General features: G+C 36.7%; 1 protein-coding gene across 1 annotated transcript in view; it reads right to left on the minus strand.

The window, feature by feature from the left end:
* Positions 1–18,596, minus strand: part of LOC111045878 (mucin-19) — a 47,773-nt gene that overhangs the window by 20,818 nt on the left and 8,359 nt on the right. The window contains exons 3-7 of the mRNA XM_039422695.1: positions 15,634–15,754; positions 13,499–13,587; positions 9,109–9,293; positions 6,321–6,421; positions 4,635–4,923 (exon numbers count right to left, since the gene is read on the minus strand). Coding sequence (XP_039278629.1) covers positions 4,635–4,923; positions 6,321–6,421; positions 9,109–9,293; positions 13,499–13,587; positions 15,634–15,754 — 785 coding nt within the window. The remainder of the gene's footprint in view (positions 1–4,634; positions 4,924–6,320; positions 6,422–9,108; positions 9,294–13,498; positions 13,588–15,633; positions 15,755–18,596) is intronic.

Consider the following 18,596-nt stretch of genomic DNA (forward strand, 5'->3'; position numbering starts at 1 on the left):
TTTCTTCCTAACAGTACAAAAAATTACGGTTCAAGAGAATAAAATATTTTTACAAAATTTAAAAATCTATAGGAAATGTGTTCAAATTCAACTAGATTTTCATATTTATCAAAGAAGTTACAAATATTCATTCTCACGCTAGAACTTTATGAACAAATATACAAGAACATAAGTAAAAATTTCGACTACAGATCTGTGGTTAGATACGATAAAATATCCTGTATCCGATTTGATACAATCTGACAACTCCGCTAAAATTCTATCGGCTGAAGGCTCAAGTTCATATTTCATTCAAACTATTATTGTTTATTGTTTTTGAAGGGACGGATTCAAGGATCCAAAGGTTCAAAGAACCCCACACGTCAACCGAAGCTTATTGTGTTCCCAAGTAGTATGTTAGTTAGGCAAACCAATACCTATGTCCTTTACAAGAACCAGGAGTTTTTCCCTATACTAACATCCATTTCATCACCTGGTTGCAAACCTTGTCGCAATCCAGTGTGATATGCTTGGCAGTCTCTTCAGACTGATTAGTCCTTTTTGCCGTTAGAGCCATATTGTAATTAATGATATTTATTTTATTAATTTGTTTGTAAGCCTAATTACTTTTACAAATAATTACAAATTATAATTAATTTGTATTTAAATTATATTACTTAATTTGAATAAATCCCATTAAGAGCCCCATTAGACAGTCTTATGTATAGTATCATACCTATGATGATAGATCTTCAATTCACTTATATCATGTTCTGATCATACATATGCGTATCACAGGCCCGGTTGCACAAAAGCCGGTTAAATTTTAATCGTGTTTTATTTTACGAGAACCAATCAAAGAAGGTCTTTTTGATAGGACGGCTTCTCTGATTGGTTCTCATGGAATATTGATCATGGTTAAAATTTAACCGGCTTTTGTGCAACCGGCACATACAGTATTATGATCATGCGTATTTCCACCATATGTATGATAATAGATCTTATGTTGAAGAAAAACCCACGTACGTATTACTCATACATTAATATTTCAATTGTTTCTACAGTCCAAGTAAATTTCACAGCCATGACTTTACCTTTGGTTGTGTCTTGACTATTAACAGTGATTCAACTCAATCAACTTAGTAACTCAATTTGAGTCATAGCTAAATCCTTATGGCTTTCACACTATTCTTACTTGTGAATAATGTTTTTGTGAAAAAAAACGGCAGTATGCTCTCTTTAAAGCCACAACTTTTTGAATGGATGATTTCAAACAAATAAACTTGACAACAGATCAGAATAACAGCTACGAATTCATTAGCTCTACTTTGATTAAAGGTTGACGAATATTCTATAGAAGACCTTCGACTATATTGAGGTTCACGTTGTAAAGGTAGTGGAGAAAGATAGGAGAGCAGCGTTGCCGATTCTCTGCCTTGCCACTGCCTTCTACAGAGGATAGCTATTTATTTATTTAGCTTATGGCATTTTTTTTCAAAATTTTCCAATTTTATAAGTGCACGTCGACGGATGAAATGTACTGTATTGTATGGGGACTGGCTACAGTGACGTCGTAAGCCTCGCCCAGGTAGGCACGTCTCTCACATTCAAAAATATAATGTGGTGCACTGTCTGCTCCGTCGCCCGACAGTCATATAGTGGGAAGCCTGCAATTCCTCTGGTACCAGTACATCTCATGTAATACCAGGTGATATTTTCTAAAGACTTTCGATTTGAATACTATCAAGTTATAAAAATGCTCTGAAATAACTTGATTTATTCCTTAAACCAGTTATAGAATAGACACGCCTCATTATATATTCATACTGAAAGTCGTTGAAGCCAACTGCCAGTAACTTTTTGGTACAGTTTGTTTACATTGTTTTCCATAGCAGATTGTGTCTATTTTATCAGGAGCGCAGCGGGAGTTTACTATTTTCATAAATAATAATTTACTTCCAACTGAAATAGACACAATCTGAAAGTTTTCTATCCGATGCTGACGTCACGATGGGGCGATATGGCAGTAGATGTTGGCTTCAGAGACTAGACTACCCAGCGTGTCTATTCTATAACTGGTCTAAGATTTATTCAATGTGCGGTGATAATTAAGTGTAATATTTGACTATAATTTTGGTCATTTAATCTTACTAAATTCCAAATTTTTAGCTCATATATATTTTTTAGACAAAAATTGAATTTGAACTTTCAAGCATAACCTATTTTTTGGACATGTTATTTATTATCAAAATTTGGGAATAGAATAGTTTTGGAGCAAGCCTGTTGTTTGTCCCGATCATATTATATGATTTGTAACAATTATTGTATCCACTAATGAATAAATAAATATTAACTGTTCATTCTTGTTTGAAATACTCAATTATATTTTATTATTCAATGATTTATAATTGAGATTGAATATTGTGTTAATTAGTAATATTTCTAATATTAATATGGACCTAGGAAATGATAGCACTATCTACTTTCGAATGATAGACAAGGATAGCAATACCATTTTAATCAAATACTGCCCATTATAACTTTGACCTGACTATAGTTGATTTAATGAATAATATCGGGGACCGAGCTTCGCTCTGGAGTACAAAAGCATAAAAAATCTATTACGAAAGAAGAAATTATAATAACATTCATACAGAAATGTTCTATCTAATCACAGTAAATTGAGATTAATTCCCAGTGGGATGCAAAAATTTCCCTTACAAAGGCTCAGTTGCACAAAAGCCGGTTAAATTTTAATCCTGATTAACTTCACGTGAACCAAATCAGAGAAGACCATTGAAAAAAGATGGATCTACTGGAACTAATCAGGATTGAAAATAACCCGGCTTTTTTGCAACCGGCACTAAGTACACAAAACAGCTGAGTCATAATTTTGACACAGTCCCACACACATGAACTTGCTCACTCACTTCCATCACCAACAGACGACGAAATAATTATTATCAGCTGTTTTTCCAAGGATGAATAATAATTATCTTTTTAATGTCCTTCAGCGAGTTTTCCCAGTGATGAGTCCTAGTGCAAACGAATCTTTATATTATAAACCTACTATGTTCTGAATTTCATGAGAATCGTTAGAGCCGTTTTCGAGATCCGGTGAAATACAAACATAAAAAATATCTAAACATATAAACAGTAGTTGCTCGTTTAATAGTATAGGATAAGGCTCGTAAATTACATTAATCTACCAGTCTCTTTAAACAGTTGGTAATCAAATTTCCACGCGAGTCGGGGGGGCATTAGTACTTGTTGTGCTCATTATATGCCTAGTCCACACTATCGCCAAGTGCTGGTAAGCTTGGTCTAGCCACCAAGTGCTGGTAAGCTTGGTCTAGCCACCAAGTGGCTGGTAAGCTTGGTCTTGCCATCCACAATGCAATGAGATCAGTTGTGGATGCTCGGCTAGCCACTCGCCTTCGCTCGACAAAAATAGGAGCGCTGGCAAGCGAAGGCCAGTGAAGGCGATCGTGACAAAGCAGCCATCCACACTCTCGTCGACATTTGTACGCACTGGATGAGAGTGTGGATGCGGCATTACACTTGAGTAAATATAGTGTAGACAAAATGTCCGCCAGATTTTGGCGATCCGTTTGGTGTCTCAATCACAAAATTGTTCCTGATTTCTCAATAATTTAAGGCGTCCCAGAAAGCAATAATTTCTACAGGATGAGTCATATTGAACTTTCCGGTTTTGGAAGGGCGTTGCACGGAGAAGAGGCGGAGCAGAAGGGTGGGGATGGTGTCATTAGACGCGCCATGATATGCAGTTTTAATGTGAGCAATGTCTTGGTCAGGACAACATCGTGCGTTCGTAGTTGAAGAGTTTATTAAAAATGGCGGCTCCGTGATCACAACACAGCGTACTTTCCGTTTACATTTTGCTATTGGTCCACGTGTTCCCATTCCCGTTGGACCAACAATCAGAAATTGGGTATCAAATTTTAGAGCAACATCATCAGCATTAAAAACAGGACCACAAGGCCGAATTATGACGTCAATGTCAGCGGAAAACGTGGATAGAGTGCGGGCTTCAATTCAACAATTCCCTCGGCGTTCTGTTCGGAAACATGCCGCTTCACTAGGATTATCTTTCAGTAGTATCCGCAGAATACTGCATAGAGACCTTAAATTTCACCCAAACAAGATTCAGGTAGTGCAAGAATTAACAGTTAGAGAATTAGACACGCCAACAAATTTATGCCGCGACATTCAGCAGATCCCCCGCACTGCTGTTTTGATCTTCAGTGATGAGGCACATTTTCACCTCGCCAGAACCGTTAACAAACAGAATTTTCTATACTAGGTTGAGGATAACTCACGAAACCTACACAGACGACCACTCCACAGCCCTCGAGTGACAGTGTGGATCACGTCGACCAATAGCAAAATGTAAACGGAACGCACGCTGTGTTGTGATCACTGAGCCGCCATTTTTAATAAACTCTTCAACAACGAACGCACGACGTTGTCCCGACAAAGCCATTGCTCACACTCAAACCGCAGGTCATGGCGCGTCTAATGACACAACCCCCACCCTTCTGCTCCTTCCCTTCTCCGTGCAACGCCCTTCCAAAACCGGAAAGTTCAATATGACTCATCCTGTATAATAAAATATTCATCTATTGTGGACTCACCTCCACCGTTGATAGCCGCCAACATGTCCTTCAGCCGTTGTCCGGGATCGTTCATCTGACGGAGCAGATGCGAAGAGGGGGCGGGCGAAGGTGGAGCGTGGCTTGGAGGGGGCGTGTCATCGGACGGCGACGATGACGTCACAGGCTCGCCGCCATTGGCCGGCACTCGCACGTTGGCTCCGCCCCTTGCCAGCAGCCGCCGCTGGCCTGGTTCGATGCACACAACGCCACTGCGCACCTCACAAGGTGGTGGCTGGCTCTGTGCCACTTGCTGCGGTGTTGACTCATCCTAAAAAAATACCAAAATGATGTGTTGAATTTATTTTACATTGATTATATATTTTATTTTACATATTTTGTGTGTATGGATTGTAAATTGAGTGTGTAATTGAAGAATTTTGAAATGACACATAACCTTTAGTTACATTTGGACTGTTGTAAAAATTAGAATTGGAACCGTTTTGGGCTTAAGTTAGCCTCTGGTACTTTTCTGTAAGTTGTAAAATTCTGAATGATTGAATAAATAAATAAATAATGCACAAATCATATAAATGATTGGGGGAAAGGTCGGCATGTTCATCCAAAACTGTCCCTTTATTAAGAGAAGGGTGGAGAGGCTTTTTGAAGGAGGCCAAGGCTCTAAATGAGCTGTAGCGCCAAGTAAGTAAGTAATCACTACTTCCAACTTACAGTAGGCAACATAATATTACTTTATGTTACAAGGAATAAATAAATAAATAAGTAATATACTGAACCCTTGCATTGAGCATATATCGTACACAACTAAGAAAATAAGAAAGCTCATTTATAAGTTCTACTAGCTTCGTCATATAATTAGTAAAGATATGATTAAAATAGTACATTTCTCACTTGTAGAGTCACTTTTGAGATATGTACTGTTGGTTTGAGGTTCAGCAAATTACAACTTAAAAGACTCAATTTTAAAGTTCAGAAACGTATTCTTAAGGTTATGACAAACAGAAACAACCGTTTTCCAACAAGTGAATTGTTCACCGAAAGTAGAGTTCTCAGCGTCAGACAGTTATATGTATTAGTTTAAGTAATTTATATTAAGAAGAATACAAATTTTACCGACTTAATTTTCTACAGCCACAACACCAGAATTAGAAATCTGAATTTTCTTCTCGTTCCCAGAATGAACACAGCTTTTGATCAGAGATCTGTACAATATCAGAATTTACATTTAGATTTACATTTATATTTACATTTTAGAATTTACATAAATTTAAATTTAGGTCCTAGAATTTACAATAAAATCCTACAGATCGCAAAGGAGAAATTTTCTTGTGATTATCTTTCGTCTATGGTTGTACTCGGATTGGATGGATGACCGTTTGTTAACAGCACCACTATTACCTATCAGATATTACCTAGCAGGCATTTTTTGCAAGCATATTTTCAACTCCTTTGTATGTTCTGATTTTCTTCTTTCTCTCTCTCTCCTCTCTCTCTCTCTTTTAGTATTACTTTTTTTGAGTACTGTACTCAATACTTTTGACGTGTCATATACTACCAATCTTTGCTTGATTTTGTAGTGCTATATGACGAAAATTAAACTAACTAACTATCCTATTTTTATAAACTGATCACCTTAGAAATTCATTCAGTTTTGCTGAAATCTGTCGATATATGATTGAAGATTGTAGAGTGTATACTGAGGCTTACCTGAGGTTTGGAAGGCATAGGAGTTTGATCTTGGTTTGGAGACGTATTCACTTTGAGCACTTTGCCAGTCACCGGAGTCGAGCATCGAGACCAATCTACAGCTGAAAAACACATCAAACAACGCAATTAAAACAAATCACATTAGTAATAATCGTTTTATTTGTTAATAACACAGCTATACAAATGAGTTGAGTTGGTATTCAATTAACACAGTAATCACACTTTAAACTATTCATTACATTCACAAAAATCACATTAATAGATGATTACGTCGTACTAATTTTTCAAATGTCATTAATATTCTAATCCTAATTCCTGATATAAATTAAAACTTCAACATAATAGACAATGACATTCGAATGAAAACCAAAGATTCATGCCATTTCAAATGGCACATAAGATATACCGGTATCATCTATCATCTATAGAAGGCAGAGACAAGGCAGAGAACGGCAACGCTCTTCACCTAGCTTTCTCCACTGCCATTATAAATAACGTGGACCTCACTATAGACCACAGATCATTGGTAAATATTGCAGTTACTAACTTCTTCTTCTTCTTCTTTGGCTGTGCCTTTTCCCATTTAAATGGGGTCGGCATTCCTTTCTCTTAGTCTGCCTCTCCACAAAGCCCTATCCAATGCTTCCTCTCTCCTCCAACCACTCTCTTCTCTCCCCAACCACACTCTTTGGTAGAGAATCAGTGGGGAGGATATTTTTAATATTCTTTCCGAAGAATGGACATTGATATGTCCAAAGCTCCGCCAATTTATGTAGATGCATAACAATATAATTATTATCTATAGTTATTATATTACAAATTGCTTTTTCATATCATATACAGTTCAATAATTATTCTCTTAGTCTATATTATGTAAATTCATCTATAATTTTGCTGTATTGTAAGCTATTGTATATAAGTGTATAAGCCAGTATATATTGTAATCTACATAAATAAAGTACGCAATCAATCAATCTCCCGCAAGTCAGCCGCTATTTTATCTCCCCACCTCATCCTAGCTCTACCTCGTCCTCTCACACCATCCAAAACCAAATCCTGCACTCTTCGTGCAACATAATCCTCCTCCCGTCGCTGTACATGCCCAAACCACCTCATCCTTGTCTCCTGCATTTTCTTTCCCAGTGGTCCAACTTTTACAGTGCCTCTAATCAATTCATTTCTTATTTTATCTCTTCTTGTAACCCCCCCCCCACATATCCATCTTAACATTCTCATCTCAGTCACTTCCATCAGTGATGACTTTGCAGTTACTATCTGAACTTGAAAAAAAGAGCAGTTACAATCTTCGGACATATTTGACAATGTTTGGGGGCGTGGCGTGGATGGACAGCCGCTTTGTTGTTAGTTGTTATGCTTCCTTAAACAGAGGATTGGCCCACAAGAAGCAATTGGCCTTGACATAGCGTCGTCTCTATACACACTACACAACACGCGGTGAATATCAGTTGCAATTTATTCTTTCCCAAACGGATGAGGCTAGGGCCACACGAGCGCACATAGTGCGTCCGTTGCAACTTACTTTTTGCGGCCGTCGCCAGTGACACCACACGAGCATTGAGTGTGGTGCGTCAACGTCAGTTGGCTTTACGCAATGGAACCAGACGAAACAATAGCTTTTGCATGTCTCGACGTGCGTTGTAGCATTTCTGCGCAGTTCAAAAATCACCGTCCATTATGACTTCCGTTACTTGGTACGCACGTACCTCGTGTGTTGTCACCAATTCACTTCTATGCATTTCTACAACGGACGTCAAAAAGTAAGTTGCAATCGGCGGTAGAAGTGAGTGGTAGCTCCATATTGGATTGCTCCGAACTGACGAATGAATAGTCAGCTGAGCTTTAGTGTTTACAAGTTTGTGTTTCTTGACTAGTTCCAAATTTTCATAAATAACTCAATATTATTTGTAACAAGTGGTAATTGAGTGGAATATTTCTAATCAATTTATTAATCCAAACCATCTAAATTCAAAATTTATAGTTTTCATGTTTATTTTGGACTAAAATTTTATAAAAATTGTACACGTGAAATTCTAACCTTATCTTGGAATTTGTCACCTATAAATTTGGAAGAGAAATAGCACAAGACTAGCTTATTATTATTTTATACCAATGTTATAACATTAGTGGCATTTGCATTGTAAATGAAAAAAATCATGTTAGACTCATGAAAATGTTACAGCACTGCCACTAAACCTGGAAGAAGAGAGTCTTCGGCGATAAATGAAATTTGACTAAACCTGGAAGAAAGTTCCCTGAGAATTTTAGCCTTTTCCTCCCATGTACAATACTAGTAGCTCTGTGAACAGTAGACCTCACGCAGTATTCTCATCCACAAGTACCTGATTGAAACTATAGACCTTATGGAAATACAGCAATGGACTGGCTTCTCCACACATCTGTGTAATCACTTGTCAGCTGATTTATGATGAATAATTCTATAGTCTGATTTCTACTCTAATATTGGCGTATGAAGGAGGCTCCTTTTTCCTTTTATATTATCCTTGAAATGCAAAATTTCCAAAAACCTTGTATATACGTCGACGCGCAATTAAAAAAGGAACATACCTGTCAAATTTCAAGAAAATCTATTACCGCGTTTCGCCGTAAATGCGCAACATATAAACATTCAAACATTTAAACATTAAGAGAAATGCCAAAACCTCACTTCGCTCGGTCAAAAATAGTGTAACTTAATTCTGAGACAACCCTCGTATATTGACAGTGCCTGTACAATATTTTCTATGTGTATTGGTGGCTTGTTTCATACCGTGAGCCTTCCGCTTGGTGCCCTTGACCGGCTTGCAGAGATGTGGCGGCTTGACGCTGAGACTGGAGCTCAGTGAACTCATGATCTCGTTGCTTCTAGTTGTGACAGCTACCGCTGCTCCGTTACGGCGCTGCCGTTTCACCTCATCGCTGCTGCGCGGCGAGTCTTCGCGGCCGCGTTTGTTTCTGAAATTAACAACAGATTAGCAAATCAATAAGTTTATTCACAAAATAGCAAATGAAACACTTCAGTTTAGGGCCCAATTATCATCGAGAAAGAATGGGCCATATGAATAAAACCAGAGCATTTGCTCATGAGCATGAGCATGCAACTTAAGGGCCCATATGAATAAAACCAGAGCAAATGCTCATGAGCAAAAGCATGGAGCATAAGGTTTTGCTCATGAGCATTAGGTAGAAGCATAAGCATTTGCTCATTTTTATATGAATAAGCTTTACCTTATGCTCCTGAACTCTGGAGCAAATGCTCACATACTTTAAAGATTTGTCATCAGCTGATTTGCCTTTGTGGCCTTACTTTGTTTTTATAGCTCAAGTAAGCGCTAAATAATATGCAAGTGAAGACACCGCTTGTGTTTGGTTGTCTGGCTGTTCTCTATCCATGAATTGAGTTTTAGGTTAGTTGAGTTCTGAATTTTTAAATAATAGCGTGAAAAAATGTCATTTCTATAATAATCTTTAGCATAATCTTATAATCTCAATAGCGTTCTTATAATCGTCAACACTATCATCTTCTTAAATGCCTATTTCCTATTCTGTGATGGTTATCTTTATATCGGATAGGTATATTTTGTATTTATTTTTTTGTAGGAATAATGGTAAAATATATCATGATTGAATCTGAAAAGAGATTTATGGTTCTCAACTTTTGGTTGTGATCGTATAGTTTCCTCTTACATCGTATTCTTTCCTCTTCCTGGTATAGTTTCCTCTTACTCACACGAATTAGTTGAGCCATTTTATGGAAGTGGCTCCACTATCTACTATTATTGTGCCGTATTTTATTTGTTTTTCTGTGAAATAAAAACATATTCTATTCATTTTACTATCAACAAAAGGTGAAAAGCTGCTTCAGACAAGACTCACCTTTTTTGAAGCAATTTGCTTCAAAGTTGAGCAAATGCTCTAGTTTATCAATACAATTTTGAGCATAAGCTTTTACTTTTGAGAAAATTCTCAAACTATTTTTTTGATGAACATGAGCAAAAGGTTTTGCTCACGTTTATTCAGAGAAAATGAAGCTCCATTTTTTAGAAGTATAAGCAAATGCTTAACTTTATTCATATGGCCCAATGTTTTCTATTAGTTTTTGAATTCACAGTATGAACATTTCTATTTAATAGCCATTTGTATATCACAAAAACTATTTAATAGTCATTTGTATATCTTGAGTGAAAAGTACTGTTTTTCTCCCTGAGGGAAAAGTTTGAAGCCCGAGGCGAAGCCGAAGGCAACAATGTTCCTGAGGGAGAAAAAACATTTTTCACACGTGATATACACAACATTTTTCCTCCACCTACATTTTTATAACAACTGCAAATAAAATATTTTTTTAAAAACGTACTTGACCAAACAATGTGTTACAACATAATCTAAAAAGTAAACAGAAACAGCTGGCTTGTAATCAGAGTTCTCCGCCGACAGCGCTAAGCGCTATCTTTCCGCAAAAGTTGTAACAACAATGGACGCCACAACTACAGCTATGATGAAGTTCCCGTTTCAAATTTGATTAGTTAATGAGGAATATTCGTTGGCTGTTATTTTGAATAACATGGGATAAAAAAGAAATTTTATACATTTTTTTAGTATAGTGATATGAAGTTTGTAATAATTTTACCATACAAACATAAATTTCATATATTGATCAAAATGTCTGGTTGAGGAATTGAATTTAGTTGGTTTAATGACTACTCTATATACTTCCTCATCTGAGCTTAGACCTTCTAACCTATTTCAAATGTACGTTTTTAAAATAGAGATACTTCCCATGTTATTTAAATGGAGTTACTTTTAAGCTCTAAGGAGTTTTCCTGTTTTTTCCTCCCGAGAGCGAAAAAGTGACACTTTAGTATTATGTTCCAGGGAGTAAAGTAAGCACTTTAGACAGGAGGTGGAGGAAAAAATTTATTCGGAAGTGAGAATGAAAGCGAAAATCTCTAGTAATTGTGAAAATCAACCCAATATAGCCTATGTTTGTTCACTTATTGGGAAATGAATATGACAAGGCGGAACATCCTTTACAGGATCTGCCAAGAAAAGCTTTACGCATAATAATCATAGAGAGAAGATAACATACAGAGTGCTTAAGAACTCCCTACCAATATACTAGGGCATTGTTCCTAGGTAAAAAAACATATCTAAATATCATATTTAAATTGTCCGCAAGTCTTCAGTTACTCACACAGCGGCCATTTTGCTTCTTTCACCTATTATTTTTTACTAAATAATGGTTAAACATACGAAATTGGAACATTGCATGATCATTTATAACAACTGGACAAAGCATGAGTTGCTGATATGATAATTTTCCAATTCATAAAAGAAAATGGCGGCCATTCAAAATTTTGTTTCTTAAATAACTCAGAAACCGTTGGTTTTACAAAAACTTTACAAGAATAACTTGTTTTAGTAAATTAAATTGCCTATCGATTGGTACCAGATTTTTAACGATTGGACCAATATTAACTGAGATATGGCAGCTTTAGTGGATGGTGACCCACCTTTAGAGGATTATGTAACGTTATTTTATTGTTTGAAATGACCTAAAATCGCTTACAATTAACATGCAAAGCAAATAGAGATTGTTGCATCATTGAGGCGACTCCTTGGTTTGCACTGCAACAAACTTTCAGTGGTCACCAACCACTAAAGCTGCCATATATCAGCTAATATTGGTCCAATCTTTAAAACTCTGGTACCAATCGATAGGCAATTGAATTTACTAAAAACCGTTATTCTTGTAAAGTTTTTGTAAAACCAACGGTTTCTGAGTTATTTAAGAAACAAAATTTTAAATGGCCGCCATTTCGTTTTATGAATTTGACCAATTATCATAATTTTTTTCTAGCTTTGTCCAGTTGTTATAAATGATCATGCAAAACGTCACATGATCATTTATAGGTTATGTAACGTTATTTTATTGTTTGAAATGTCCTAGAATTGCTTATAAGTAACATGCAATGCAAATAGAGATTGTTGCATCATTGAGGCGACTCCTTGGTTTGTACTGCAACAAACTTGCAGTGGTCACCAACCACTAAAGCTGCCATATCTCAGCTAATATTGGCCCAATCTTTAAAACTCTGGTACCAATCGACTGGCAATTAAATTTACTAAAAACCGTTATTCTTGTAAAGTTTTTGTAAAACCAACGGTTTCTGAGTTATTTAAGAAACAAAATTTCAAATGGCCGCCATCTTGTTTTATGAATTTGAAAAATTATCATAATTTTTTCTAGCTTTGTCCAGTTGTTATAAAAATGATCATGCAAAGTTTCAATTTCGTATGTTTAACCTCTATTTAGTAAAAAAAATAATAAGTGAAAAATCAAAATGGCCGCTGTGTGAGTAACTGAAGACTTCTGGACAATTTAAATATGTTTTTTACCCAGGAACAATGCTCTAGAGTATTGATAGGGAGTTCGTAAACACCCTGTATAAAGATATTCTATGTTTTAGGGCGTTTATGTGTCATTTTTCAGTGTAATCTTAAGCCGTTAGTCCTAGTAGTTCTTTTTCTTAAAGCTATGTGACGCTGGTAGTCTCTCATACTGTGTCGTTTTTACACTCTCACACATCCAAAACAAAAATAATAGACAGTAGTCTACAGTAATCGGCATGAGTTGAGAAAATGGTACAGGGCATTTCTTCCAAATTACATTGTTTGTTCAAGCCTCAAAATCATTGTTAGTTCAGGCTAAAAATTTGGAACTTTAACGACCTATATTATGGGATGAACGAACATGTACATGGGATGAACATGGGATGATATCTTCTCATTATATCTTTTCTTTATACTATTATCATGGAGAAACAATAGCGTAAGTAGATATCCCATGGTATAGGGCGTTTATGTCGCAACTTTTACTGTTATCTCAAGCCGATTACTGTCGATTTCACTGTTTTGACCGGGTAAGAGTGTATGAACGGCACAATATGAGAGACTACCAGCGTCATAAAGCTTCACAGAAAAGAAATACGTGGACTATCAGCTTGAGATAACAGTAAAAGTTGCGACATAAACGCCATGGGATATACTTACGCTATTGTTTCTCCATGCTATTATACAGTCAAATACTGAAGTAAAGGGGTCCCATTATAGATTAACATTAAATTTTCAATGGAAAAGTGGTTATTAAATAGTTTACTCACTGTACAGCTGAATCAAGAGTCTTTGAGAGATTCTCATCGATTCTGTCCTTCTTCGGCTTTTTCACAGCTTCATCTGCATCCTCGTCAACCTACAAACAGAAAAACAGATTAAGCAATCAAGCAATAGGTATCAAGAAAGTGAATAAACAAGTTATTTTTTGGCCTACAGTAGTTTATACTAGAAATACACATTTATTACTGCTGAGACCAGATAATTATCATCAATTGAAACCAAAATTGACTCATACACTTAATACACTAAAGTGTTATAGTATTGAGAAGTTGAAGTACCTTGGTCTTGGATTCAAGACTTTATACGCCTTAAGATTCTGGAAGCAATGACTATCCAGCCTATTCTAATTTAGCCATCCGGTAGTCGCGCCCTACTCAATCACACGAGCAGTCGCGTGTTGTAATTTTTACAACATCAAATTTTTCAAGTGTTATGTACTCTAACGTCGAAACATAATAATTAATTAATTATATAATTACTTTTTCCTACCTTGAAAAGTGGCCATTGCTGCACTGATTACAGAACGCAAAGAATCACTTTTCCGCTCTAGTGCGGGAAAATTTTTTCTGCACTCCAGATTTGCAACATGGCAACGCAAAATAGTTAGTAGGTTATATGGAGCAACAGTGCAGCAAAATCAAAATGAAGTTGGTAACAGTGACTGGGCTGCTATAGTGAGCAGAGGTCAAACGAAGCACAACGAGCACCTTATTAAGTATATATTATAACCAAGGACAGCGAGGACTTTAGGATTTTAGGATTAAGGTTTTTATCAATAATAAAATTACACAGAAAAACATTTGATGGATTTCAGGCAATTTCACCCATAATTACCCACTTTTCATATTCAATGGTAACTGTAGGAAAAATTTAATGTGAAATACGTGCGCAAAGTTCCTCTGCTGCACTCAACAAACCATTCTGCCCTCGCCTACGGCTCGGGCGTAAACGTTTCTTTCGGTGCAGCAAACTGTTACTTTGCGCACTAGTTGCACAAATAACTATTTCCATCTTCTAGGATTATTTTACGCCTATGAACATTTGGATGATTACCATTTCATAGCCCAATAAGGTACATCAATTCCGTGTTGTTGATTTGTTTACAGTCCCCATATACAGTCTTTCCCTATCTTATGCACAGTGCGACTTACGCACTGTTGCGACTAAATGGCACCTAAAGACTGAATCATTGCTCGGTTGATACTGCAACTCAGTGGAGTGATGGGGAGAAAGTTTTGGAATGCATAGGTGACTCATTCACTGACACCACTCCATTCAATAGTTTTGTGCAGCAAAAAAACTGAGGCCCGGTTGCACAGCAGCCGGTTAAATTTTAACCGTGATTAATTCCACGAGAACCAATCATAGAAGGCCTTTCTGATAAGACGGCTTCTCTGATTGGTTCTCGAGGAATTAATCACGGTTAAAATATGAACGACTGCTGTGCAACCGGCACTAACACTATTGTACTTTTTACAACAGCGCGACTGCCGGAAGGTTAATTATATTATTTTCAAAGGTGGCTTACTAGGTACGGTATCAAGAAGATTCTTTTCAACTATAAAAATTGAAATAGTTTTAAAACAAAACTGAACACACCTCAAAACACAATAGTAACTCAATAACTAATAACTAATAATCATAACTAGCTCAAAAAACAACTATTGAAACAAATAACATTTTCTAATAAAGTATTTTAATAGGGCTAGTTAAATGATCAATTAAAGAGAATTATTAGTTACCTTTAAAAATTGATAAATCCCGGGTTCAAACCCTCTCATAAGCAGAAGTTTTTTAACCAGATCACTCCCGTGTTATCGGATGAGCACGTTAAACTGTCGGTCCCGGCAGAAGTATGACAGTCGTAAGGCCCATTGACGGCTTAAATTATATATTCAGGCGGTGGGACCTTCCCGCAAGGGACTCCCCACCAACAAAATCCATACGAATTTACTTTTTCTTTTGATAGTTACTTTGTAGGGAATATTCAGAGATTTAACAAGACTAGTTTCGAAATTGATATTTTCAAGGGACAAATTTTTTGACTCTTGAGAATGCCATAAATGTTGAAACTAGTCGTGCTAATTTTCAAAGTCTAATTAGAAGAAAGAATGTTGATTACCTGTGAATGTATCCGTTTTCGCGATATTTCTTTCAACACTTGCAGAACAGATTTTACAGAGTCTTCACCTTCAGTCACGTTTGAAAAGTCAGTTGTACTCATACCACCACCACACAGAGGACTGAAATCAAACAAAATTGATCAAATTTAGCAAATCTAGTCATCAGTTTTCATTGCAAATTTCACTTTGGGCCGGTTTCCGAGCTCGGGATTTAGCTAAGTTCTAGACTTTAAACAGTTGGAGTCAGAAAATTATCTTTTCCTACAGTTACGTTGAAAAGTGGCCATTGCTGCACTGATTACAGAACGCAAAGAATCACTTTTCCGCTCTAGTGCGGGAAAAATTTTTCTGCACTCCAGATTTGCAACATGGCAACGCAAAATACTTAGTAGGTTATATGGAGCAACAGTGCAGCAAAATCAAAATGAAGTTGGTAACAGTGACTGGGCTGCTATAGTGAGCAGAGGTGCAACGAAGCACAACGCGCAAATTATTAGTATTAGATATTATAACCAAGGACAACATTTTTATTCAATTTGACAATAAATTAAGGTTTTTATCAATAATAAAATTACACAGAAAAACATTTGATGGATTTCAGGCAATTTTACCCATAATCAACCACTTTTCATATTCAATGGTAACTGTAGGAAAAACTTAATGTGAAATACGTGCGCAAAGTTCCTCTGCTGCACTCAACAAACCATTCCGCCCTCGCCTACGGCTCGGGCGTAAACGTTTCTTTCGGTGCAGCAAACTGTCACTTTGCGCACTAGTTGCACAAATAACTATTCCAAAACGGGGCATAGTCGCAGTTTTTATAACAGTAGTCACAGTTTTAATTTTCTCATTTCTATAATTGGAAACGTTTTTCCTTGACGGAATTAAACATTTATGAATAATTCAGAATAGCTGAAACTTTACATAATTTTCTCTTTTTATTTCGTGTTTAATTTTCTAGTTTTTTGAAATTTCAAACGTGACTTTGACAATGACTACGACTACGCCCCGTTTCGGAAAGCCAATTTTCTTACTCCAGCTGTTTAAAGTCTAGAACTTAGCCAAATCCCGAGCTCGGAAACCGGCCCCTAGAGTACATCCAATAAGAGCTGAACATGTTGATTCTGGAGATTAAGCAGTCTTTCCTTCCCAAACAAACTGAAGAATTTTGGGAATTTCCGAAGAAAATCGTCATATTGAAAAAAGCGCGTTTCACGTCAAGTTGTGTACAAACTGATGCGCCACTAACACAACCTGTGGTCTTTTCATCACCTACACATATATAATAATGTGTATATTGAGTGGGTATTATTGTAGTTGTTTTTTGTGTATCTTATATTATTTTTCAGGTTTTTAGAACTGGAATGAACTTTGGTTATGTTGAACCCAACGTTTTTATTGTGAGAATTGACTCTGTCTTGTTTGAATTTGCTAACTTGTTGCTTATTTGTCAAAATTAAAGCAATTTTCGTGCATTTTTCAAATGCAGTTTCAATTTCTTGTCGAAAAAGCTACTGTATTTGGGAATTGTACGAGCATTGACCTTTTTGCAGCTTTGGCTTTTCCACTGGAAGTTATACTCAACGCTCGTGGAGGGGGAATAATTTTCAGTGAAAAGGCCACAGTTCGTATTGAGACGTTATCGGAAAAACATCATGTAACGGTGTGCGAGCCTCGGTCCTCTGAATGGGTGTTACCCATCCAGAGGGGCAAATTGAAACGTTTTTCGGTAATCAGTCATTTCGATTTAGTAAAAGTCCGAATTAAATAGAATCAGTAGATGTAAAATTAAGAGGTTAATTGGGTGCGTGAATTTAAGTAGACGACTGACTAATGCAAAGGAATTTCTAATTTCCAGGAATTTCTCTCAAGTTATAATAATTAAAATAATGTAATCACGAACTCAAACAACTCACAAACAGACCTGCGTGTCCATGTGAGTGTTGTTTCAATTATATCTTTTTATATATTGTGTATACTGTAAATGTTGGAAACAAATAAATTTGATTTGATTTGATTTGAAAGGTTGACGACTAAGAATATAATTGATAAATCCGTATACCCCTTTCATGGGTGGTCAGTGGGATGGAAAATGGAAATGAAAAAAAAAAATGGGCGAGTGTGTGGATGCGGCATTACAGAACTAAGGCCCGTATGCAGATACTCTGTTTAAACAGAAGAGATGTCAGATGTTCGTTTAAACCCCGTATGAAATACATTATAATTATTCGTGGTTTAGCGTTAAACGTAATATTAGCATAAGACCCTTACAGATCAAATGAATAACTCAACCCAACCTAACCTGGTATCAGGAGGCGCAATGCGCACGCGCACAGAGGCAGAAGATGCGCGCGCAGCCGAGAGGCGGAGCTTGGGCGAGCGACTCTGCAATTGGACGACTGGAAAGACGCCGACGCCTGCGTATTTGGCCTGATGCGTCACAGCTGATGCGGCTGCAGCCGCCATTTCCGCTCCCTTGTGCGCCACGCGACTAGAGAAACCAGCACTGCTTGCGTTCGCTGATAGTCTGTAACCATTTCAAATTAAAAATGCAATTTCGAAAATTAAAATTATGATAGTAACTATTACAATAATTAAAATAGATAATGAAAATTCAATTCAATTATTATCACCATTCAACTTAGCTGTGTTAAGCTGTGCACATGAGCTCTTGCCACATACTTGAATTTAAACAAGCACTTACATTATGCTTATTCGATATTCATTAATTTTTACTTTCCTTGCCCTTACCATAGGTAAGGAAAGTATTGCTTTCCGAAAAAATTAAGGTACCCCAATTTGTAAATTTCTATACGTTTCAATGTTCTCTGAGTCCAAAAGAGTGGTTTTTGGGTATTGGACTGTGTGTGGGTGTGTGTGTATGCGTGCTGCTGCTACTACAGAAGATAATGTCATTTTTCAGCTCGAGGGATCACTGCTGGCCACTAATTGGGGATCTCAG

The sequence above is a fragment of the Nilaparvata lugens genome, chromosome 3 (genome assembly GCF_014356525.2).
Source record: "Nilaparvata lugens isolate BPH chromosome 3, ASM1435652v1, whole genome shotgun sequence".
NCBI lineage: Eukaryota > Metazoa > Arthropoda > Insecta > Hemiptera > Delphacidae > Nilaparvata > Nilaparvata lugens.